The following is a 24581-nucleotide window of genomic DNA, read 5'->3' on the forward strand; positions in this document are numbered from 1 at the left end:
CTGACATCAGCCTAACAATAGGCACGCAAACAACATGCTGGCCGGGGACAAAAACACCAGCAGGTGGGGAGAAAAACAACTTGGTGCTGAGGCTTAAGTCCTGTTGTTCCTAGGCTGGCCAGAGCAGGAGAGGGGTCCTCAAGTTCAGTGATGTGGGAAAACCACGGGTACCAGTGCCCCAGAGGTCATCCGGTAAGCAGGTGAGGGGCTGTGTCTGCTCATCCTTACCTTGGAAGCCGGGTGGACACACGATGAGAGCTTGCTGGAAGGGGTCGGGCCGGGCACAGATCTGGGCTGTTCCCGTCTGCAGGGGCATGCTCCGCTGGGCCACTGCGGCCATGGATGCCGCTGAGGGCTGGTAGAGTGCAGATTGGTAGTTTAGTATGGAGACTTCGGGATTGGCTAAGGAAAGAGTGGCACTGGTGGAGGTGGGAGCCTAAAGGAATGATGGGGATTAAACAAAAATAAACAAACATAAAAAATGAGGGAGGTGGTATGTTGGGAGCCACGAGTCTAAAGCAAATAAATGAACTCAAAAGAAGAGCAAACGAATAAAAACCAAGAGCAAAAAAGCAAAAACGGAGGGGAGTGGAGACACAGTTGAGTCTCAGGGAAAAGCAGGCACCTGCCGCCACAATAGAATCGCCTTCGGTGCTCACGCTCAGGCCAAGTCCTAGCATTTGTGGGGCCTGGATGAGCGGACAAACGGAAGCTTGCATAATGTAGGTCTAAAAACGGCAAAGTTAAAAATTGGGCCAGAAACTATTTATGTTCTACCCTTCCACTTTGATAAATATACTTCACAACTACCTGGAAGGCCAGGTTTGAGTTTAGGACTCTTGGATTCCTTGGGTTCTGCACTGGAACATGGTGACAGGGCGGGGAGTGGGAGGGCGGGGGAGGAGGCGAGAGCTGACCTCCTGTCTGCCTTCTCTTCCTGCCCCAGCTCCATCCCACAACTCAGGGGCTTTGGGTGCACATATGCGGACCTGCCAGCCCACACGTCCAAGCTCTGTTCACAGTCCCTTTCCCTTGGGCCTGGTAGCACAGTCCATACTCAGGAGGATGAAGCCAGGAGGAGGCCTCTACAGGCACAGGGGCCCAGGTACCCAGTGTTTGGCAAGGAAGCACACACACACGGAGGAAGGCTGAGGTAGGCCTTGGAAGGGGGCTCTCCTGTTCAGGCCTAAGGGGAGTACTGTTTACAGATGGCTGCAGAGCCCACTACTGCAAATTAACACGCCATAGAAACAGCTATAGAAATTAACACGCCATAGAAACAGAGAGCTATAGAAATTAACATGCCATAGAAACAGATAGCCAGGGAGAGGGACACGCAGTCTGGGCTTTCTTGTTTGAGTCTGGGGCAATCGTACACTGGCGTTCGACTCTGAAGGCTGGAAGCCAGAGAGGAGAGATGCCGGTGGGTGAGGAGAATTTTGAGAGGAGTTAACTAACTCTGAAATTATGTTCTCTGTCTCTTTCGGAAAGAGACATCATTTGAGAATGAACTTCCCTGGGAAGCAAGAAAACTCAGTTCTGAATTGGGAAGCCTCTGGCTTTGCCCCATTTAGCCTTCTTCACACCGATCCTGAGCAAGATAGGGGCAGGGGGTCGCCGTGTCTTCGAATTCAACGCTGTTTACAAGTTTTGCTGCTAGAGGTTCCATGGACTGAAGGATAAGGAGGCAAGAGCCATAAGGGTATCCTGGACACATGTGGAAATAGGGTTTTAAGAAGGCTACGAATATATGTCAAATTTGATAAAAAGCATAAAATCTCATTTTACATTTTTTTAATACTTAAGACTTTATGTTGAGTTTCTTTTCTTTTTAAATATTTTATTTTATTTTATTTTATTTGAGAGAGAGAATGAGAGAGAGAGAGCATGAGTGGGGGGAGGGTCCGAGAGAGAAGCAGACTCCCTGCCGAGCAGGGAGCCCGACGCAGGACTCGATCCCAGGACTCCAGGATCATGACCTGAGCCGAAGGCAGTCGCTTAACCAGCTGAGCCACCCAGGCACCCCTATGTTGAATTTCTGTGCAAAGCAAATTAATTTGTTTGAAAGTAATCACTACATTATGTAGCATACATGTTTGGATTTTAAGATACGTATTGTCACAATAAGTGGCTGTTTTGGGCCTCCAGGTAGTGTGACTGGGAATGCATGGGTGATGCGCATGTGTGAGCATCTGTGTTTTGTTACTGATGACATGCGTTGTGTTTCCTCTCTGTTCTCTCTGGGGCCCCACCTGTCCTGGAGGCTCCTCCCCATACACATTTCCCTCCTTGGGGACCAATATCCTCCAGATTCCCACTCGGGTACTCGACCACTCCACCTCCTGCGGCTGCCTCCTTCAAATCATCCCTGGGACCTGACCCTCTTTAGCTGAGGGTCTCTCCCCTGGTGCCTGGGCTCTGTTTAGTTAAGTTCTGGCCTTCACTCTCCCCCCTTCCAATTCTTCTTGGGGCTGAGGCTAGAACATTCTTTCCAGAAGACTACTTTGTGCCTGTCACCACCTCTGCCCCCAAAATCTCCAATTACTGTCTAATGAACACTATATACGCACTTCAGTCTGGCACTCCTTTCCCACGGTTTGGCCAACTTTCCCTTCCAAATTTATCTCCCTCTGCTCTCTGTGCTCATGGCACCAGCCAGAGAGTCTACTCACTGCTGACGAGCATGCTGTGAGTACAGGCCCTGCTGACTCACACAAATCTTTGACACACAGCATTCCCTCCAAGCCTCTGTGCTCCAAGGTCTCGCCTGGGTCCCCTGTGCTCTGCACTGAAACCCCCCAACACCATCAATTTAAATGAACTTCTCAGTTATATTAACCCATCTGGAGGCACCTGCATGGCTCAGGCGGTTAAGTGTCAGACTCTTGGTTTGGGCTCAGGTCGTGATCTTGGGGTTATGAGATAGAGCCCCGTGTCAGGCTCCACCCTCAGCATGGAGTCTGCTTGTCCCTCTCTCTATGCTCCTTCCCCTGCTTACTCGTTTTCTCTCTCAAATAAATAAATAAAATCTTAAAACAAAACAAACCCTCTTCTGCCAGCCAATGTGATGGGGTTCTGGTGATGAAGGACAAAACCATGGTGGTATTTTGTCAAGGAGCTCATCTGTCTGCCTTGGACACCTTAGCCTGAGCACTGGGCCAGGCCCTGGGAGGTACTCTTTGTTTCTTCGGATGCCAAATCTTAGCATTAGCTCTTCCCCCTAAGGAGAGTCTTTTTTTTTTTTTTTTTAAGATTTTATTTATTTATTTGAGAGAGAGAGACAGCGGGGAGTGGGAGAGGGAGAAGCAGACCTCCTGCCAAGCAGAGAGCCTGATGCAGGGCTCGATCCCAGGACCCTGAGATCATGACCTGAGCCGAAGGCAGTCGCTTAACCGACTGAGCCACCCAGGCGCCCCCCCGCTAAGGAGAGTCTTAAGAATACCAATGGCCCCCAGGGGTGGCAGATTCCATGTGGTCTCTCCTGGATATAGGCAGGGGGAGAGAGGGCAGGGAAGAAAAGCTCAGCATCAGCAACTCTGTGTGCTGCAGGCCTGGCCTAGAGACCAGGGAGGTGGGGGAGGGGAGGTGGGGGTGGGGGTGGGGGCTGGTAGCTGAGGTCAGTGTCTCTTCAGTGCCAGGAAGGGACCTGTCAGAAGAGTGTGGAGGGCAAGGCGGAGGTATCCATGTTTCAGGATTAGAAGAGACACTCCTTTCCTCTGGTGCGGTGTGTGCAGACACACACAGGAGTGTTGTGACCACTGCAGATTTGATAGGAAGGCTGAAAAAAATATCTAGGGACAGTTAGTTCTTTGGGGGAAGTGGGAAGACTGGAATTTGGGAATAAAAGTACAAGTCTCTTTCTTAGATACCAGAGGCAGCCTGGACTAGGATTTGGAGATTATTCACTCAGTAAATAGTTCCTGGGTCTCATTCCTATTTTAAATAACACGTAAGGTGTGGAGTTCTACTAATTTTTTGTAAAAAGTTGGAAATGTGTGGGAAGAAAACCTTACTTTCCTGGTCCCTTCTAGTTCCGGCTGCTGGGATTCTGGTGACAGACTGATGAACTGATTTTCCCTGTGACTTGGAGAAAGGACAGGTTTTATCTGTCCCAAGAGGAGATCATGTGGACCCAGCAGTAAGTACAGGGACAAGGAGAAGGGGTCTGCCCTGCGTGATCGCCAGCGTCCCTTCCCATGCTCGAATTCTTTACCGGGCAGATGTCAGACATAAAAGCATTAGAGCAGGAGGCTTTACATTGTTCCCACATCGGGACAGAAGGAAACACTAAGAGGTACCATCTCAGAAAAAGCATCCCAAGAGTCCTTTCTGGGACCTTTCCGTGGGACCAGCAGTCCATACAGAGTGCCTAGGTCTCTCAAAGGAAGTAAGTTTGGAAGTAAACACTTTCTTACATAGTAGAGGACTTTTGTGTATGATATTGTCTGCTGTATATGATACTGGAAGAATCTGATCTCCTGACTAGGTTTGAGGGGGAAAATACAATTCTTGATGCTCACCGTCAGCCCTGCCCGCCTTCCCCTTTGCTCCCCATTCACCTGGTTGTGGACAGTGTTCAGCTGGTTGTTGAAGGTCATGGTCAGGTTGGTGGACGTGCTGGGGGCCACATGCGTGATGAAAGGGGTTTTGCTCTGGTTCACCGTGTCATACATATTCACCCGACGCTTGCAAATCTCCATGTTCTGGAAACACGATTTGACGCTGTTCATGCAGAAGGCAGAGGCATGAGGGAAAGAGGAAGGTAATGTGGGATAAAGGGGAGAAAATGGACAGAGTGGGAAAGAAACGTTAACGCAGTAAGTAAGACAACTGGGGAAACTTAACTTTAGGCCTACTTTCCTGGATTTCTCAGGTGGAGTCTGCGTTTGCAAGAGTCACCTTTATTCAGATGAACCGCCCCCACGGCCTTAGCGCCCGTCCCCCATCCAGGATGGGTAAAGGTTCTCCACAGCACAAGAGACGTGACGGCTCTCGCTGTATTTTCCTCATATATCTGATCTGCTGAACCAACCTCATGGCTCATTCTCGGCTTTCGGGGTCGTTTCTCTGACTGGGAACAAGAAACAGCAGCTTCCGACCTGCCTGTCTTACCAAAGACAACTCCTTGCACTTCTGGGGCACTGGCGCCATCTACGGGACGACCAAGGAACCAGCCAACCCAGTACCTTGTCCCCGTTGCCGCTCTTTGTCCCCACTGGATTGCACATGTAATGGGAACAATGCTACTGGTAATAATTAATAATCGTGGTTAACACTGAGAACTGTGGAAGGTGTTTGCAAGCACTCCTTCACTCAGTCCTACAACAGCCACAAGGGGGAGAGAGGATTGTCGCCCCTGTTTTACAAGTAAGGATGAAGTTTTAGAGAGGACACACAGGTCATCTGCCAAGGTGAGGAGCTAATTACTGGCAGTCTTCACGTGCGCATGTGTCTCCTCTTTAACCTCCCGATTCATCCTCCCTTTTGCTTTCCTCATTCTTGCCAAGTTACATGAAATAAAAATTCCCTCCCTCTTTTTCTTCCTCCACTGCATCTGTGAATCAAACTAAAACCCTAGTTAGGAAAGGGAAGTATAAAAATGTTGCTGACATCAGCATGGAGGAAAAGGAAAGCCTCAGTGGCCTCAACCACCATATGAAAATCCACCATAGAGTGTCCTTTAGAATTTATACATTGTTTCTCATTCAATTCTGTCTTCTCATTAAACTTACTTTTCCTCAAATGCTAATATTTAGCATAGTGAAACAGCATTTAAATTTCAATTTTAAATACTTATTTTAATTATAAATAATGTAATACTGACTATAAATAAAATGTTAATTCTCTACTACTTTAAGATTACAAATGTAGACTATGGGTATGCTAGATTTTGGGCCAACTGGGTGTTTGTGGGCTATCCCCAAACATCCTTTCCACGAACGATGTTCTGAACTGAGACATGCTCAGAGAATCCTTTCTTTCAGAGTTAATGACTACTTAGAATGGCCACACAATGCACAAGATATAAACACTTAACTGACTGCTGACCCTGCAGAGAAAGGAAAACCTCTTCTATGGTAACTAAGAGCTAAAAGTACTGGTAATGCTAACATGCTTTGAGCATCTACTGAGTACGAAGCAAACTGTTAAGTGCTTTCACATGGAAGCTGAAAGAATAAAATGATGGGTTTTGTATTCTTTTTGGAATGTATTTAAAGCATTATATGGTTTTGTGACAATTCAACCCAAAGCTTTTAGACTATGAATTTTCTAGCTGAAGTGGTCTGAGTTTTGAGTTTCACGAAGGTAGGCAAGCACTTGCACTTGGGGTTAATTCTGTGAGAATGGTCTTTAAGGAATTTGTGCACTAGCACCCTGGTACGGAGAAATGGGTGGGGTCGCTTTCACCTGTTAATCTAGATGTTGGGGCAGCTCTGGCCCAGCCCCAAGGGTGGGGAGGTCTTCAGCAGTATGCGCTGGAGGTTTCTTCTTGCCCTGTAGTTCTCATGGTCTTCCCAGCCAGTTCTAGGGCCCCCGAGGGGTTAGGCCTACTCTCAGGTAAGCTTAGGTATGCTCAAAGACCCATCTTTCCTTCTGGGGCCCATTTTCCGAATTCTATATTGCCAGGGATCCTCTTGGACCTACAGCGAATTCTGAATCTGAAGCTGATGCTCATGATCTCCAAGCCTGGTCTTTCACCAAGGACAATGAAGCACTGTATTGCTTCCTTCACAGGACCCAGAGACGGGCAGGGCCCTGAGGTCATTCAACCACGCCCCTGACTTTATGTGGGTGACTGTCTCATCTACTGTGCAGATGGCTGACGGGAGCCTTCTGGAGAGCACTACTCCATCTCCTGCCATGCTGTTTCACAGTTGTCTCACTTCATCCCTGAATATAAAAAGACTGATCTCACGGGAGCCCTATCCAGTAAATCACCAAGTGTGCCTTCCTTCTGTTGTACAGACTGACGCCCTTGACTTAGCCCTACCACCCCAGAAACAGGACAAATCTTGGAATGAGAGTTTGCTAGGGAGGGGTCCGAGTTCCTTCTTTGTACTGGCAAACCAAGGAAACATTGGTTGTTCCAATGTGATCTGACTTACTCAGCGTCAACTGATAAGGACGAGCTCTGAAAATAGAGGAGGTAATGAGGGTACCACCCACTCATTTTTTGCACCTTGGAGAGGGTCCAGCCTTGGGACGCGGCCCAGTCTGGTCATGGCAGGGCCAGCCAGGATGTGCAGGTATCTCTTATGCTCAGCCTCTTCGTGCGTCCCTATGTCCTCCTAACCCGAACTAAAATCTGGCGCTCTCGAGCACACTGCTTCTCCCTGCACACATCTGGGGATGGACTATTTATTCTTTCACACCCCAAGAACCTCAAGGTTGAGAGGCTGAAGTGCCATCTCTCATTATCTTCTGTTATGGGCTGAACTGTGCCCCCAATGCCTATGTTGAAGTCGAAGCCCCAGTACTTCAGAATGGGACTGCATTTGGAGACAGGATCTTTAAAGAGGTGAAATGAGGCCCTCGGGGTGGACCTTCATCCAGTTCCCTACGAGGAGGAGGAAATCAGGACACGGAGGTGTACAGGAGGACCACGTGAGGACAGAGGGAGGAGACGGCCATCTACAAGCCAGGCGGAGTAGCCTTAGAAGAAACCAATGCTGCCAAACACCTTGATCTTGGTGTTTGGTCTTGGTCTTCTAAAAATGTAAGAAAATAAAGTTCTGCTGTTTAAGCCAGTCAGGCCCTTGGTGTGCTTTGTCTCCTCAGCCTCCGCAAAGCCACACCCCTCCCGTCCTGCCACCACCTCTCCCCGTCCATCACTGAGGCCTGTGCCACCTCTGTCCTCCACTGTGCCCCATGCCCTGCCCACCAGGGGAGGCTTCGGACCGCAGCTCCGGCTTCTCAGCTACTTCTCGTCCTGGTGGCCTGTTGTCATTTCTAGCCACCCACTCCCGACCAACCGCAACTGCTCCACTTCCCCACACTGCAAATTCAAGCATCGCATCTCCCGGCCGCACCTTCGCCCCTCTGGCTCTTTCGGCGGTTCCTAAAATCACCAGTCTTTGAGGCGATCAGCCCACTCAGCCCCTCTGGCCCCTCCTTCTTTGCCTCCTTTCCCTCTCACAGCTAGGCCTCCCACAGCCATCCTCCTGGATTCCGACCACTCTATTGCCACCGTCCCTGGTCTCTCAGTTTGTCTTCTCCTCCTAGCAGCCTGGCAAAGCTCCAACTGGGGTGACCCCAACTAACCGTCAGTTCTCTCCAGGCCCTCACCTGGGGGGTCCGGTTACCCTCCCCACTATTCACGTCCAACCTCTGTGCTCCGCAGCTGTCCCCTAAGGCTCTGGTGAGTTCGCTCTGCCGCCTCCTACCCCGACTACCCAGGCTTTCCTATGCTTCTTCAGCCACCAACCATCTGGCTCTCAACAAAAGAAGACAGGAGCTGCCTGAAGAACGTCCTCGGCTTCCCTCATCCAGCCAGCGTGCCTGCTGACACCCACGTGTAACAGTGGCCCCTCCCGGCGTCTCAGGGAACTTCTGCATCCTTCTCTTCAATCCCTCGCTTACTACACACACTTCCTGCCAGCATCTTGAACTGTTCCGGTCTCTTCATATCAGAAGAACCCCCTTGGGCCCCTCTAGTCACTCCTGTTTCTCCCTCCCCTCCCCTCGGTCCTGCAACCTGCTGGGGCTTCCCCCCTAACAGCTCTCGGGCCACCCACAACTTTCACCTCGCCGACCTTGACGGGCACTTGGCCTCCTAGCTCCTCTGACTTGATGGAGCAGCAGGTAGGTGTTTGTTAAATGCAACTCTAACCAGCCATCCCTTGCTCGGGAGTCCCTCCGTGATTTCCACTGCTCTTAGGATGAAGACCCAAATCTTTAACATGGGGCCCTGCCCGGCTCACCCCGAGGCCTCTTCTCCCCCGCCAGAACCCCAGCTCCCACCCCGTGCCGCCCCTGCTGGGAGTCCCCACGCGGGCAGTGCCCTTCCTGCCCTTGCTGGCCTTGGTCCCTGGTTCCCTGTTGCTCCTCCTTCGGCGGTCACTCCTCGGGGGCTGCCCTGCCCTGCCCCGATGGCAGCCTACTTTCCCTGATAACAGCCGGCTTCTTTGGGGGTCAGCTGTTTGGTGGCTTTCCCTCACCTACAGGCTGGAAGCCCCAGTGGGCGGGGGCCCCCCGTCTGCTCTGCCCCACACTGTACCCGCATGTGGCACAGTACACAGCCTGCTGAATGGATGGATGACCGAAGGAACAAACCCGGATCCCGACCAGACAGAGGCCACTCCGGAATGGTTCTGGGAGTGAGCTTTGGCACTGAGTGGCTTCGCTTCATAGATGCTGCCGTTCTGAGCACTCCCTTTATGCACAGGTCCCAGGGCCCGGTTCATCCTGCCTGGCGCTCTCCCACGCTCCACCATTCCCTCCTTTCTGGTGTGAAGCAAAGTGTGGCCCCGGGCTGCCCAATCTGGCTGCCACCTTTTTTCAGCCTGTAAGGGCAGAACTATTATATGGCCACAAAGCCTAAAATATTTACTTTCTGGGACTTTAAAGAAAACGTTTGCTGACCCCTGGTAAAAAGCATCGAGTAAGACACCTACTGTGTACTGTGGGGAAAATCGAGTAGGTGTGTCATGGTGACAAAGGGGTGGTTCAGGGTTTCAATTGGAGTGATTCTCTTATCAGCATCTATGGTCAGCATCTTCTTTAACAGGTCGATGAACTCCCGCCGGTCTGCCTTCTCCACTAACATGTCACTCCCTTCCAAATCTGTTGTCATGTTCACCTGGAGGGAAATCGGGACAGGTTACCAAAACCCTGATGTGCCCCACCTCCCCCTACTTCCCTTATTCTCTGCTCCTGCTTCCATCAGTTAAGCTGAAATGTACCTCATATCACACTTCACTGAAAATAATCACAAGATGGAAAGACTTCTGGACATTGGTTGCATAACAATGTGAATGTATTTGATACGACTGAATTAGAGACTTCAAAATGGTCAAAACGGTCGGTTTTATGCTATGCATATTTTACCACAATTGAAAAACAATAACTACAAGCAAGTAGTAAAAAATGAAATGCGAAAAAGGGTTCTTTATTTAATCTGCAGAAGCTGATGTGACCTCTTCTTCCGTCTATAATGTTTGTGTCCTCTGGCAATGCCCTGAGTTAGGGCCAGAATTAATTTAGGCCCCGAGTTCACGGGGCTTATCTCTGGCCAAGACGAGCAGGATATCTGAGCATAGAATTTTTCTTCCAAGAGGAAGCTTAAGACAGCTTTTGAAAGACTTGTTTTGTGGTGCTTTCTATTATTTTCCAAGGCAAGCTCTGGAAAGCAATTTCAGTTTTCTCAGACAATCTAAGCTTCTACTCAACCAACAAGTATCCTTTACTCAGAATCATGATTTTGGGTCACACTTGCCTTCAGTAAGAAGTGGGCCGAGTGTTTATCGGTCTATATAGCTTTACTTCTCATTGCTTTTAAGAAAAACTCTCTTTGGGTTGTCCTGATTTTAGACTTGTCTTTACACTAAAAATAGCTAAAGTTCTAGAATTTTCTCTGGGCACAAAGGTGAGAGCCGGTGGTCCCACCAGTGAGCTGAGAGAGACTGACTAAAGTGGGTTGAGTTGTGTGGCAGCAAAAGGTATGTTTAAGTCCTAATGCTCAGTACCTGTGAATGTGACCTTATTTGGAAACAGGGTCTTTGCAGATGTCAACCAAGTTGAAATGAGGTCATACGGGAGTAGGGTGGGTCCCAAACCAGTGACTGGTGTCTTTATAAGAGAAAGAAGAGGGAGGTTTGGGTGCATGGGCAAGAGGAAATCCAGGAATAAAGGCCGAATGAAGAAGGATGAAGAGGTCGGGGTGATGCAGCTACACATCAGGGAACACAGAGGATTGCCAGGGGCCAGCAGACATGAGGACTGAGGCACGGCACAGTTTCTTTCTAGAGCCTTCAGAGGGGACATGGCCTTGACACGGTACTTTAATGCCAAACTTCTAGCCTCTTGAACTGTGAGAGAATAAATGTCTGCTGTCTTAAGCCACCCAGTTTGTAGTACCTTGTTTCAGCAGCCTGAGAGAATTAATACACTGCATCATGGGCATGGGACTCCAGTGTGCTAATGAGCTTGAATTCCTCTCATGAAAACATCACTAAGATTGGCCAGTACTTTTTTTTTTTTTTTTTTATAAATGGGACCCAATAAACTGAAGCTATTTTTGAAGAGCTGGTGTAAGGTTTTGAAAATGTTCCACCAACCCAATGGTATTCTTACTAAGAGTGGCATATCACTGTTCAGGGTCAAGGTCAACCACCGCAGTTGAGTAACATCAATTTCTAGCCGCCATCTTATACTACGCAGAGGTCTTGTGTGCTTGGTTTGTAAAGGGCGAACATTGCATACTCACCCATGGGGCTTACCTGGGCCATGTCATCTAAACAGTTGAAAATGTACTTTCTTGCTTCTTTCGACTTAATCCCCGTCTCTGCTTCATGGTCATCTGGTGTCTAGTCAAAAGAGGCAAAAGCTGATTGACTGGTCTTGTGAATGCTTTCCTCGTCACTGTGACTCCAACCCTGGAGCTTCTGCTTCTCATGGAGGGTCTTTTTCCCATCTTGCAGAGGACACTCTTCTTAAAGTGACCTGCTCATCCACCACACTAACGCATCTCTCTCCTTTCCTTCCCACAAACACCCTTTGGGGGCCTACTCTGAATCAGACCCAGAGGGTTCCAACAAGAATGTGCCACATCCCTGATAACCCTTCATTCTCCCCCGAGTTTAAGGGATAAGGTGAGATTCCACATGTGGAGAAGGAGAGGCCCTTTTCCACATAGTTATAAATTTAAATTTTATTTCTCAAACTCTCATCTAGAGGCTCTCACTGCCTGCCAGGCACCGTTCTAAAGCCCATGAGCTCATTCAGTATTCTTCGCAACCACCCTCGGTAGGACGATGACCAACCCATGTTCTAGAGGGAGAAAGAGGAATGGCAAACTTCAGGAGTCTGCCAAGGTGACATGGCCAGGGAGCGGCAGCTGGCCCCAGAGTCCTCCTGGGGCTGGGCCATGCGCATATGGTGCCTGCACCGGCCTTGGTCTAGGAAGCTGCTGTCTCCAATTACTAGGGGTTTCTGGACTCATCCATGGATCACAGGTAACTGATCCTCAAAATCTCACTCAAGGATGCCACACCTGGAGCTGCTAGGATCCCAGCTCTGATCCCAGGAACAGCCAGACACGGAGGACCGAGGCTCCTCACTAAGATATAGAAGCGAACCCTGCGCCTGGCTGGCCTCACCCTTCTCCTCCCCGGAACTCTTTTTCACTGGACCTCACCCTGAGCTGCTCACTCTCACAGTTGCCAAATGCCAGCCCTCTCATCAACAGCCTCAGAGTGCTTGCTTAACTCTCAAATCTCTTTTCTAGATCTGCAACTACTGGCCACACTTTATCATTAAATCATATTAGAATTTGGCTGTGGTTTCTGTAAAAAAAAAAAACAAACAAAACAAAAAACACAAAAAGCCAAAAAAAAAAAAAACCAACAAAAAACCCCACCTACTCTCTTGCAAAAACAAAAAACGAAAAACAAAAAACAACCTAAAAACATAAAACATACTTAAGACTTGCATTATTTTCTCCTTCCCAGGAAAACACATTAATTTTAATTACTAGGCACAGATCAAAGTGAAAGCAAAATATGTTTCCGTTAAAGTAAAACCACCCAAGAGTTTATGGTGTACCATGGCATGCTTTACCACCTGCCGGCTCGGACAGACAGACCCCTCCCTAGAGCCTTAGGATGCCACGCTGCTGAGGCTGTTTCCTCTGCCTGGAAGACCCTCTTCATCTTTTTGGGCCCAGCTCAAATGCTCCTCCCTGACCCTCTGCCCCAGGCAGTATTCAAGGGTCCCTCCTCCTGGCCCCACACTCTGCTCCTACCAGGGACAGGGCACTTGTGACAGTGGGGGTGTGGGGGGTGGGGGCCTGGTCTTGCCACATGCGTCCGGGTTCCCTTTGGACTGGGAGCTCCTCGAGGGTAGGGGGTGGTTCATTTCTGTCTCCAGCACAAACCCAACAAGTCATCATGGTTTACTGGGATTATATCCCAGGAGTTTAGCCACCAGAACTTGGGATTTGAGCCTCGCAGGCAGCAAGCCAAACAAAGTGGTGCTTCTGAACATCCGAATTCATCCATCCCACATGTCAACAATGGTCACCCCCTCTCCCATGCTGCTGGCTGAATCAAAGCGAAATCCAGGATCCACGTGCTGATGGTAAAATCTCCCCCACTAAGTGGACGGTGCCCTTCTTCCCTGAGTGTCGGGCACTGGGGAGGAGTGGAGGGGCCACTCTTCCTACCTTCAGCCTCCACAAAGGATACGGTGAGTCTGTGTCACGGTTGAAAAACCTAGTTGTCTTTGTCCCTGCGCTTAATAAATATTCAGCTGGCAAACCCTGTGTTTGTGAAATATACCGAATCTGCAAGAAAAGAGGAGAAGGAGGTCAGGCCGTTTCCTGTCCTACCTATGGTGTCCTCATGGCTCTAGTGCCTTTGACAAAAATGACAATTTTATAGGGAAAGAAAGAAGTAATGGAAGAAAAAGGGGCAAGAAAGAGGAATAAAGAAAGAAAAGCACTGTTACGGGAAGCAAGGTTTGGGAGACAAGGAAACACCCTATAAACCCATCCATGTGTCATGTTATAAAGGAAGTGCTTCTTGTGAGCGCCTGAGCTGCCTGGACCCACCTGATCGTACTCGGAAGCTCCGGGATAGAGCGGCCAGCCCAGGAACAGCTCCGCAATGACACAGCCCAGGGACCACATGTCAATTGCCTCACAAAATGGTAAACCGAGGATGATCTCAGGGGCCCTGAAAAGGAAGAAGGGGAGAGAAATCATTAGCGACGTGGAAGTGCAGGCAGCTATTTCTATATGAACTCTACATAAAATCCTATCTTTCAAACCCAGGATGCCATGACTGCCTCCCTCTAAAGGACCTATGGTTCTTGCACTGCGTGGCAGTGATCCCTCCATTCTTGCGCTTGGTCCTCCCCGTAAGCAGGCAGTGTGGTCAGACGGCTGGCTGAGATAAAGGGTAGGTCTAGAATAGACCTACAGGGAGCCCCATCCATTGACTTCATTACCATTATACTCTAACCAGATGAGCTAGTAACCACTTTAGAGAGACTCAGGAGTTATCTTTTGTAACTGAAAACCCAGGAAACCAATTTTTAGAGAATGCCTGGTTTTTTACAAAGGAATTCTGAAATGCAGGTCCTCTACTTTATCAGTAATATAGAAAACAAGCTGCCTCTACCCAGAATAAGGGGATTCAATCCAAAATCCATTAATGCCAATGATCCGTCTTCGTAGGAGTCTGAATCACACTTTTGTAAGGAAACACTATTTTTTTTTGTTTTGTTTTATCATCAGCTTCTAAAAACTTAGTCTCCTAAAAAGTCCTCTAATATTATAATTATAGAATCCATAGTCTGGGTACCATCAGAACTCCATTATAAACCCGTTCCTGACTGTAGGATTATGTCCCTTCAGGTGATAGACAAGGTTACGTGCTGGAGCTTCCGAAGGAAACCACCTAAATTCAAAAGGAAATTTTCACATGTAGTTAGTAACGAAAACCAAGGAGACCACAGAGTGCATTTTCTTTTCTAAGAATGTGTCATGATTAAGTAGGGGTTCATTTTGGAAAAAACCTGGTTCAAAGTATGAGATATGAACACAGCTTAAAAAAATGTGGCTCAAGGCGCTCTGCTGATAATGAAATGCATTAGCCCAGCCTCTGTTTTCTCTGCAAATTTCCCACTTGATTAAGCAATGCCAGAAGATGCCACTCTCTTACCCTTTCAGGAGCCTGGAGTGGGAGCAGTGGGAGCTGGGGAGACGGCTCCGTCTGGGTTATTTTCACCCAGCTAACACAGGAGGAGGAAGCAAGAGTATGGTCAGAATACCTCCCCTTGTCTCGGAGCTTCGAGCTGAACGCTCCCCACTTAGAAAGCATCTCCCCACTTTGCTCTTTTAAATTTGCTCTCACTGGCTCATCTTTTGTCTCCAGATCGGAGCATTGAAAAAAACCAACAAAAACCAACATGTTTTATTATACAGTCTTGATTTTTCAGAAGCAAAGAGTTTCCTCATTTCCTCAGAGCTGGGGATTCGGCACCTCTGCCAGGTGCTGGCTTCTAGAGCGCCATAATCCTCAGTCTGGGCTCCAAACACGCTTTTGCCAGAGTCCAAGGCCGGGTGGGTCTTCCCAGGCTTGGTAGGAGGGAGTTACTGTGTGTGGTGGGTTGGTGCAAGCTGCCACTGATCCTACTTAATGGGTCTTCCCCATCCCCTCACTGCTGGCATCTTTGGCTGCCAGGGTTCTGCCTGGCGCCTCACCCTCACGCAGGCCTTTGTGTCCTCCAGTCGCGATTGCTGACGGCTAGGTGAACGTGGAAGGATGCTCTTGCCCTCTGGCGCTGGTGCACTGGGGAGGTCTGTGCTTGCCTTAGGATACATCCCTGCCGGACTGCCCTGTGTCATGGGGCCTTCAGTCCCACACCTGGCCGGGGTCACTGTGTCCAGGGTTGCCCCCACACACGCGGGCTTCCAGAGTCCCCTGGAAGTCACCTGCCAGTCATCTCAGTCGCAGTGCCGGATGGTGTACATGGAGGAGATGACTGCAGGTTGCCTCTAGCAGTGCAATCTCTCTTATTCCCTATGTGTCAGAACCTGCCTTCCTTTCTGCCCTCTCTGTTCTAGAGTATTCTAGAGAGTCTCCTCTCACATGCAGATTCAGGCCTCTCCTTGGGGGACGAGCGCCTGTCCTGGTTCCTGCTCCCCTCTGGCCGACTGCTGCTGCAGGATCAAGCCTCTCCGCACCTCTGTCTCCCTACTCCTGTGACCTGGGCTTTTGCCCCTCGTAGTCTCCACGTCGGGTCTTAGGAACATGCTGGGCTGGTTTCACGGGGGCATCTCTGGACTTGGCCATGGGGCTGACCTTCCTAACAGATTAATCACCGGTTCTCATGCCCCAAAGCAGGCTGTGTGGAACCTCTGGAAACCCATTTCCCAGGTTCTGTTCCCTGAGGACGTGCAAGGCGAATCCAACACACAAGACGGGAGCAAAGGGCACTTCAGTGACGTTCTCTGGCAAGAAACACCAGATGTGGGTTTCGTCAACGGATGTTACCTGAACAGGGTCTGTGAAGACCGCTCTCAGTCCACTTCTACTAGAAAAGGAAGGGGCAGCCATTCATGGCACCATGGTGTGCACAGAACATGTTTCTTGCTGTGACCACGATGAACGAATGCTCAAGCGTCAGGCTAGATGCTTGCGGGATAAACGAAATAGAAGGCCCGGTCCTGTCCCCGACGGGCTAGCCCACGTGACAAGGAAGGCTGAACACTACTGTTGTGCAACACAAACACGCAGACGCGAAAACAGAGCTAATTCAAGCGTACAAACACGCTCCAGATTCTCCCATTTCAAAAACTAAAATACAACACGAGAACAAAGCAAACCAAACACGAAACCAAACCCTTCTTCTGTCTGCTCACAGCCCTGCAGCTGTGGCCCCATTCTCTGCCCCTGACCCCCCAGATCTCCAGGGTGGTCTCCTGCAGCATCTCTGCTTCGCCCCCCACCTTCTCGCCCTCCTCCAGCTGGACTTCCATCCTCTGCTTCACTCAAGGGTGCCGTTGTCACGTCAACTGGTCAACTGGTCAACTTCTCAGCTCCGTGACCCGAGAGGCGCACGCCTTTCCCACGGGTGACCATCCCATCCCGCGCCTGTCCTGAAACACGCGGTCAGGGTTTTCACGACGCCACACACTCCCACATCTGTCCCGCCTCTCTGTCTCTTTTGCGGGCTTGTCCTCCTCTAGCCACCTGCTCCGTGATGGCAAAGCCCCAAGGACCCCTTGTCTTCGCTCTCTGCACCCTTGTTCTAGGTTAACGGTTAGGGACTGAATTGTGTCAACTCCCGAAACGGACATGTTGGAGTCCTAATCCCCGACACCTCAGAATGTGACACTACTTGGGGATGAGCTTTCTGCAGAGGTAGTTAGTGAGGATTGTGTCACGCCGGAGTAGGGCGAGCCCTGAAGCCAGCAGGACGGGTGTCCTTAGAAGAGGGAAATTGGGACACAGACGCAGAGGGAAGACGGCCATGTGGGGATGGAGGCAGAGGCTGCAGTGAGGCCGCCAGCAGCCAAGGGGAGCCCGGGGCCACCGGAGGCTGGGAGAGGCCCGGAAGGAGCCTCCCTGACTGGCTTCAGAAGGAGCGTGTCCCTGCCGACACCTGGATTTTAGACTCCCAGCCGCCAGGCCTGTGAGAGAGTAAATAGCTATTGTTCCAAGTCCTGCGTTCTGTGGGGACTGTCTCTGCCGCCCTAGGAAGCTGACAGAAACCGCATCCACTGCCACAGGTCTGGACTCCATTCATTCTTCCAAACGTTCATCTCCACGCTGGACCCTCCTCAGCTCCAGAGGTATGTCCTGATGGCCCAGCGCCTCCCTGGGAATGACTCACAGTCGCTTCAAACTTAGTCTGGTTACAAGGGAACTCTTCCCCTTGGCCTCCCCTCCCCAATGCATCCCTCCCTCCCTCCCTCCCTCCCTCTGTGGGGCTGTCTCACTGAAGGGACTCGTGGCTCCTCCAGCCTGCTCTCATGCTGGAAACCCGGGACACTCTGTGGTTCCCACCTCTACCTTGGTCCTCCCCACCAATCCAGCCCCGTGGCTGCTCGCAAGGATCTCTCAGACCGGCCCCCGATTCTCCATGTCCACTGCCACCACACTGGCGCTGGCCACCTGGAGCCCCCTCTCGGGTCTTTCCTTCCCCCATGGAGGCTGCTCTCTGCACAGCTGCTGGAGCGGACAGGCCACCTCTACCTTTGCTCTCAGGCCCACAGAGGATCCCCGCTGCACTCGGATCGAAACCTAAATACCTCCATGGCCCACGGGACCTTGGCGATCAGGACCCTGCCCTGCTTGCCACTGTCTTTTCAATTTCTAGAGGACCGCAGCTCCTGGACCTAGAGCCTCTATGCAACATGGTGCTTCTGCCTCGAATGCTCCCTCCACTGGCACTCAGATGGCTGCCTCCTTCTCATCCTTCAAACCTCAGCTTAATTGTCACCGCCACAGACGGGCCTCCCTTGACACCAGCTAGTCTCCATCCCCGGTGCCATAAATGTCACTTTATAGCACCTTCCCCAATAACCTGCTTACCGTCTGTCTCCCCCTGCTCCGTCCACAGGGCAGCACAGTACCTGGCATTTAGTAGCCACTCAATCAATAAGGATTTGTTGATTAAATAAACCTTTATTAAATATAAGAGAGCGCTACAATATGTGATTCACACGGAAAATTCTAAGGCAGCACAAACAAAGAGGAGAGCAGAAGGGGTAAATCTTCACGAGGGAATGGAAGCTGGGCATGAGGGGCAGGCTCTCGCCCAAGAAGAACAGGCCTCCGTGTGGGCAGGAACCCCGGGAGTGGGGGCCCGGGGGACACCGGCCTGCAGGCGGTTCCCCAACCGATTCTAGCAAAAAGGCCAGAGAGAGTGGCGGGAGTTTGCAGGGGGCTCCAGGGTCCTGAGGGGGCCGAAAAGGCCTCACAGTTTAGGTCTCCAGAGCCTGTCTCTTCTTAACTCTCTTGAAGCCAGCACCGCCCTCAGCTCCCAGGGAGACCAGCTGCCTTGTGCCTCTTCAATCCAGGCCTCTACCCTAACCCCCTACTGGCCTCTTGCCTTTGCTTTCAGTCTTTTCCAATCCGCCCCCAAACTCTCCCTCATTCCTTTTCCAGCACACACGATACCCTGATCACATCTCTGCAACAGCCTGGCCCTTGCCACCTCCTTCCTCCTCAAACACACGCTGCCCACCTTCTCCATGCTGGCCACACCAGGGGATGAATACATGACCACCCATAACCAGCTTGGTCCAATAAACGTGAACTGAGCACCAACTGTTCCGAACACAGTTTGCATACCAGCTCCCCGTTAAGCCTTCTGTGGGGCAGGGTCTATTCACGTCCTCCACAAATGCCTGCTTGACACCGAGGCCACGAGCCCTCGGCTAAGGAAGGTGCTCTTCTACCTGGCTCTCAGTAATCCCCAGGGGACTGAAGACCATTCTGCTGTGATCCTGCACCTGCCCTGTTCCCTGTGCTGCTGGTCCATACGGCTCTGAGCCCCTGGAAGTTCAAAATGAAGCCTAAAATCAGTTTCTTTTTGTTCAGCGCACCTGAGGCACGTCTGATGGTTGCTGAGGCTCATTTACTCCTGACTGAAGTGAAAACCATTCTCACCAATGGTTAGTCTGAGCGAGAAGTTGGCTCAAGCTCCACTCATTCACTCACTCACTCAAATGTCCAAACCGCCATTTCCTAAGTGTCTGCTACGTGTCATGCATGGTGCTGAAGATCGAAAAATAAATTAACCAGACCCTATGGCCCCTCCAGGAGCTCCCTGTCTGGCTGCAGGTGAGAGCGTGCCAACAGCTAACATACAGCGTGCCGAGTACATACCCAGTGCACAAAGGGGAATGACTGGGGCGGGTGGAGAGGCAGAGCAGGGAGGGCTTCCTGGGAGAAGTCTGAGCTGAGTCTCGGTAGGTGCACAGGCGGGGGTGGCCTCCGGGGCACAGGGCAGGGTGAGTGCATGCCCCACCCTCGCCCCGTCCCCGTGTCACGGCTGTCTGCAGCACTAGCACAGTGCCTGGGCATGGAAGGTGCTCCCTACACATTTGTAGAAGGAATCGTTCTGTTTCAACCCCACGCTCTTAGTGGGCACCAGTTTCCCCCGAAGCTAGCAGCATCTCTTTGGCAACATGCCCTATGACAAGAGGCACACATTTGGCCTTTCTGTTTCAAAGTTTACATACTTAAAAACAAAAAGAAAACATTCTGGTTTCTTCCACGGGGGCTGTTTCTGTTCTCAGTTCAGTTCCACAGCAGGTAGGGCTGCTGGCTTGGGAAATGGGCCTTCCCCATGGGGCTCCAAATCACCCAGGTTCTGCTAATGACTCATTCTTCATTTGCCACCCCACGGAATCATCTTACACAGTCTCCTCATTGCTATTTTGGGACATCAAAAATACTTTAAACACACATGAAGTGCCAGACAAAATTTGCACCTAAGAAAGAGAGAGATTGTTCCTTTCCAACATTCCCGCAGCAAGACACAGAAAATTCAATTTTTCTATAGAAAGAGAATAAACAACTGTCATTTTCGACACATCAATTATTGAAGCTTTGATATTTCACTCCACTAGCCTTCCTAGCAGCACCCGGAGCGGAGAGGGTATTCCCAGATCACGTGCAGACCATGTGACCCTGCGAGGGCGTGACCCCCAACAGAGGTGTGGAGACCACACAAGCTGAGTGGGAATGACACACGCTCGTAGGCGGAATCCGGTGCTGGCAGGTTCTAGCTGTGTGCCTCGACTTCCTGATGCTGGTGTGAGGCTGAAATTAAACAGAGCACCGTAGGATGCACCTAGCAGAGGGCCTGGCAGAGAGCAGGCAATCAAAACATATTAAATCACTTATCTGTAACGCGTCTGTGTCATAGCAGTCGAATAAAGAGCCTCCCTTTTCCTCATTTTTAAAACCCACTTTCTTCCTTGTAAGTGGAAACATTAGGAAAACTGCTTAAATATATTAAAGCATACACATTAAACATTTTTGTTCCATTTATTTCTATAAAAGGTACAAAAATGAATATAGCCAACAGCCAAATACCTACCACCTAACTTCAGAAAGAAAACTGCCTAGCCATAAGCCCCACACTTCCCCTTGGCATGGGGAAATCCTCTCCTAAGACTGCATCCCCTTTCATGGTACCATCTCTTGCTCACCTGGCCTCTCCCGGCCAAGTGGGCGACCAGAGTCGATGTCTCGATCATTTTCACGGTGCGCTTGTAAAACAAGTACAAGGTTCATGGCCACTCCCAACTTGGGCAATAAATCTGCAACACTAATCAGAGAGCCCAGGAAGAAATGTGCATTTCTGGAAAAATGTTACTCAATTTCTCCGAGTTTTTATTTCACCATCTATAAAATGTGATTATTAATCTCTCTTTTTTTTCTCTTGTGTCTCTACAGCAGCATATGAAGATAAACGACGGTCGGTAGAATTATAAAGCAGTTTGAACTCCTTGGAAGCAAGACACTCTATTAGTCCATGGTATTTTATAATCACTGATATTATAAGATGTACTTGAATTGAACTGCAGTGAAAAAGCCCGTTCCCACAAATATATGTAGATTGAAAGTAACCTCAGTATGGCTGGGGCAGAAGCAATCAAAATGCAAAATTGTATTTCAGATGGGTTGTTCAATCTTATGTTTCCACTGCAAATATAAGGGGACTCGGAAATGCTGACATGAGCTCTGAGCCACTATTTGTGCTGGTGACCCAGGGTGGGAGGCAAGGGGTTACATCAAAGAACACAGGACCTGAGAAACAGCAGAAATCGGAGGACTGGAAGGAGGCTATTTTAGAGAAATTGAACTGCAAAGCTCGAGGGATCTGCACAGAAGACAGCCTGCAGGGTGAGTGCAGGGGAGCATGTCTCAGGGCAGCCAGATGGAGAGAGAATCCATCCTTTGGTCACCAGCAGGCTGCTAGGAAAATGGGGAGCAGCGTGCCTGAAAGACGGCCTCATACCATGTCTGGGGGACCCAGGAAGGTCAAGTGGAGATCTAACTAGTGATCCAGGCCTGGTGAATCCAAGGCCAACCTGGGATTTGATTTTGAGAAAGACACAGCTTCCTCGGTAAACAGGACATGTGAGAGAAATAGCTTTGTTTTTGACGGGGGTGCTGGGGAGATGGGGAGGACAAGGGGACCGAGGGATGGAGCTTCAGGGACGAGCCACAGGGTGAGGTTGACCAGGAGCCCACTTGTTGCGTGAGCTTGCACTCAGCCAAGGTGATGAGGACTCTGTCCTTGTGATGGCCCAACCAAACACTGTGGACTGTAAGATTTCTAGACACACTCCACAGAAGTAGTTTTGCCCTGTAATATGCTGAGGATGGCACTGTGGTGGAGGGCTGCTGCAGGGAGCAAGGCTCTGCCTCTAAAAGGAGAGCTAGGAAAGATGCCCCACTCATGCCTGTGGGCGGTTCCAGCCCAATGATACGCATGCAGGAAAATCACTGCATGGATGTTCTAGAAGTTCTACCTCGGGCGACACTGCTGATGTCCATAACACTGTGTGCTGAGGAGGATCATTTCAAGACCCTCACCAGTGATTCTGTTCTAACTGAATGTCTCCAGCTATCATCAAGAGAAATGCTCAAGACATCAGAACAATTTACCATGTCCATATGGAAGGCTGATTATAATAACCACGGTCTGGTGTAGATGTTGTCATCATTCTCGTGCCACGCTTGGACAGTCTCCCAAAGGAAGCTGGCTTCTTTGATTCATCTGAGCATTTCCAGTGTAATGTTAGAATCAGAGTGACGATTTTTTTTATCTGTATGGCCAATGAACATCTTGGCTTGGAATGAGACTTTCCTAATGTACACCAAATACACATATGGTTGACTTGAAAAACATGGGTTTGGGGCCCCAACTCCCACTCCACCAAGCAGTTGAAAATCCACGTGTATAACTTGACTCCCCCAAAACTTAAACTAATAGCCTATTGTTGACTGAAGCCTCATTGATGACATAACTAGTTGATTAACACATGTTTTAGGTTATATGTATTATATACTGTATTCTTACAATAAAGTGAGGTAGAGAAAAGAAAATGTTATTAAGAAAATTATAAGGAAGAGAAAATATACTTACACTACTGTATTGTATTTATAAAAAACAAAACAAAACCTGTGTGTAAGCGGACCATGTTGTTCAAGGGTCAAACCTATGTTGTTCAAGGGTCAAACCTATGTTGTTCAAGGGCCAGCTGTATGGTCCCCACCCCCACTCCACCCTCATGCTGATCTTGTGTCCCGCCCGGTACTGCTTCACCTCTGCAAACAAAGAACAGCACCCAAATCTAACTTTCTTGCTTACATACCAGAAGGAAAGGCTGGATCTGGAACTTAATCCCCAAAGCTTCTAATGATGTTGGTATAAATTCGAAACCAGTTCTCAGATGTCTGGAGTATATTCTGATGGTAGCCTCGAAATTCCTTCTGCATCTCAATGAGAAATGTCCCTAGGAAGAAATCAGCTTGGACCCCACAATTGCTCATTTCAAAGATGCTCACACCACCCTGTAATTCCTTACCCTGTAGACATACACTGTGTCTACGTTGCAAGTTGCTCCCAGGCTGGTCTCTAGTGCCTTTGACCATGAAGCCAAGGGTTGCTGGACAAGCCCCGGTCTTGCCTCCCACCCCCCCACAGGACTAGAAGATCATCAGGTTTCATGCTTTCACTTTGTGCCAAAGTATGTGCTCAAGAGATGTCTGTGCCACCACCCGTCAGCCAGGGAAAGAGAATCACAAGTTTCTGCACGTATCTACACAGACCGATTCTCTTCACTCATATGCCGCTCCAGGTTCTTTTTTCGAGTCTTTTTTATCTTTATTAAATTATTTTTTATTGTATAAGATAAGACACACACAAAGAAATGCACAAAGCAAAAACATATAGCTCAACAACTTATCGGAAAGCAATGACCAGGGTCCCTACCAGCCTGGTGAAGACACAGAGCGTGGTCAGCGTCGCAAAGCCCCTGCACATTCCCTCCCATGCGCCATCCCCTTTCCACCTGTGGTGGCCCCGTGTGGCCTGTGCATCAGTGGGCAGCGTAGACCCCAGGCCTCACGATGCAGGCTCCCCAAACAGGCGGGCTAGAGGGAGGGCTCAGCACAAAGCCCCGGAGCTGGGAAGATGACAGAGCTGGCTGAGAGAGAAAGGAGACAAAGCTTCAGATGGTCTTTTTAGCTCCTTTTGTGGATTGTTTTTCTTCTGCTTTGTTGCTAGTCTGTTGACTAAAACTGAGGGTTGAACTGTGCATTTAGAGCTTCCCCGGGGAGTCTGCCCATACTCAAGTCCTGCTGCCACCTCTCAGCTTCCGGAAGCTGCTCCTCTTTTCTCTGCACTGGGAGGGAATTTGGAATTCCTGGGGAATCAATTATAAATGCAGCACCTTCACTTGATTCAGAGAGGTGATATGTTACCCACCAGTGGAGTGAAAACGAGATGTCAGGCCAGGGGGTAAAAGGCTGGCCTCTTTCACATGAATCAATCAACTCAAGGCTCACCCTTTACCCCAGATAAAAGCATACAAAGAAGGTAATATCACTTACTTATGTGCAACGTTAGTGATTTAAATGTCAGTAAACATTTGGTTAATATTTAGTTTCAGCGAGTTCATAGTGAGTCCCTCCAAGATGTTTGCTGGATGAATGAATGAACCCACACAGGGCTGAAGAATCATGATGCTTTCCTGCTAGGGGTCCCTGGGCCCGCACGGGAGAGGCCCAGGGGTTCACAACTCTTAGCGAGTAAACTGTAACAAAGACAAGGCTCATCCTTAGCCTATTTCCTTTCCTTCCAGCACCATCGGATCACACGGCGTGTGG

The 24581-nt window shown here is 49.7% G+C and overlaps 1 protein-coding gene across 3 annotated transcripts in view; it reads right to left on the reverse strand.

Moving 5' to 3' along the window:
• HIPK2 (homeodomain interacting protein kinase 2) overlaps positions 1-24581 on the reverse strand; it is a 186022-nt gene that overhangs the window by 51017 nt on the left and 110424 nt on the right. For 2 of the 3 annotated variants that reach the window (XR_004819449.1, XM_035723207.1), the window contains exons 3-8: positions 13769-13892; positions 13382-13501; positions 11439-11525; positions 9615-9799; positions 4560-4722; positions 229-436 (exon numbers count right to left, since the gene is read on the reverse strand). Coding sequence is in view for 2 of the 3 variants with exons in the window: in XM_035723207.1 (XP_035579100.1) it covers positions 229-436; positions 4560-4722; positions 9615-9799; positions 11439-11525; positions 13382-13501; positions 13769-13892 (887 nt within the window). In the remaining variant the exon portion in view is untranslated. The remainder of the gene's footprint in view (positions 1-228; positions 437-4559; positions 4723-9614; positions 9800-11438; positions 11526-13381; positions 13502-13768; positions 13893-24581) is intronic. The other variant, XM_035723208.1, reaches the window with a different exon arrangement.

This window comes from Zalophus californianus, chromosome 12, assembly GCF_009762305.2.
Source record: "Zalophus californianus isolate mZalCal1 chromosome 12, mZalCal1.pri.v2, whole genome shotgun sequence".
Lineage (NCBI taxonomy): Eukaryota > Metazoa > Chordata > Mammalia > Carnivora > Otariidae > Zalophus > Zalophus californianus.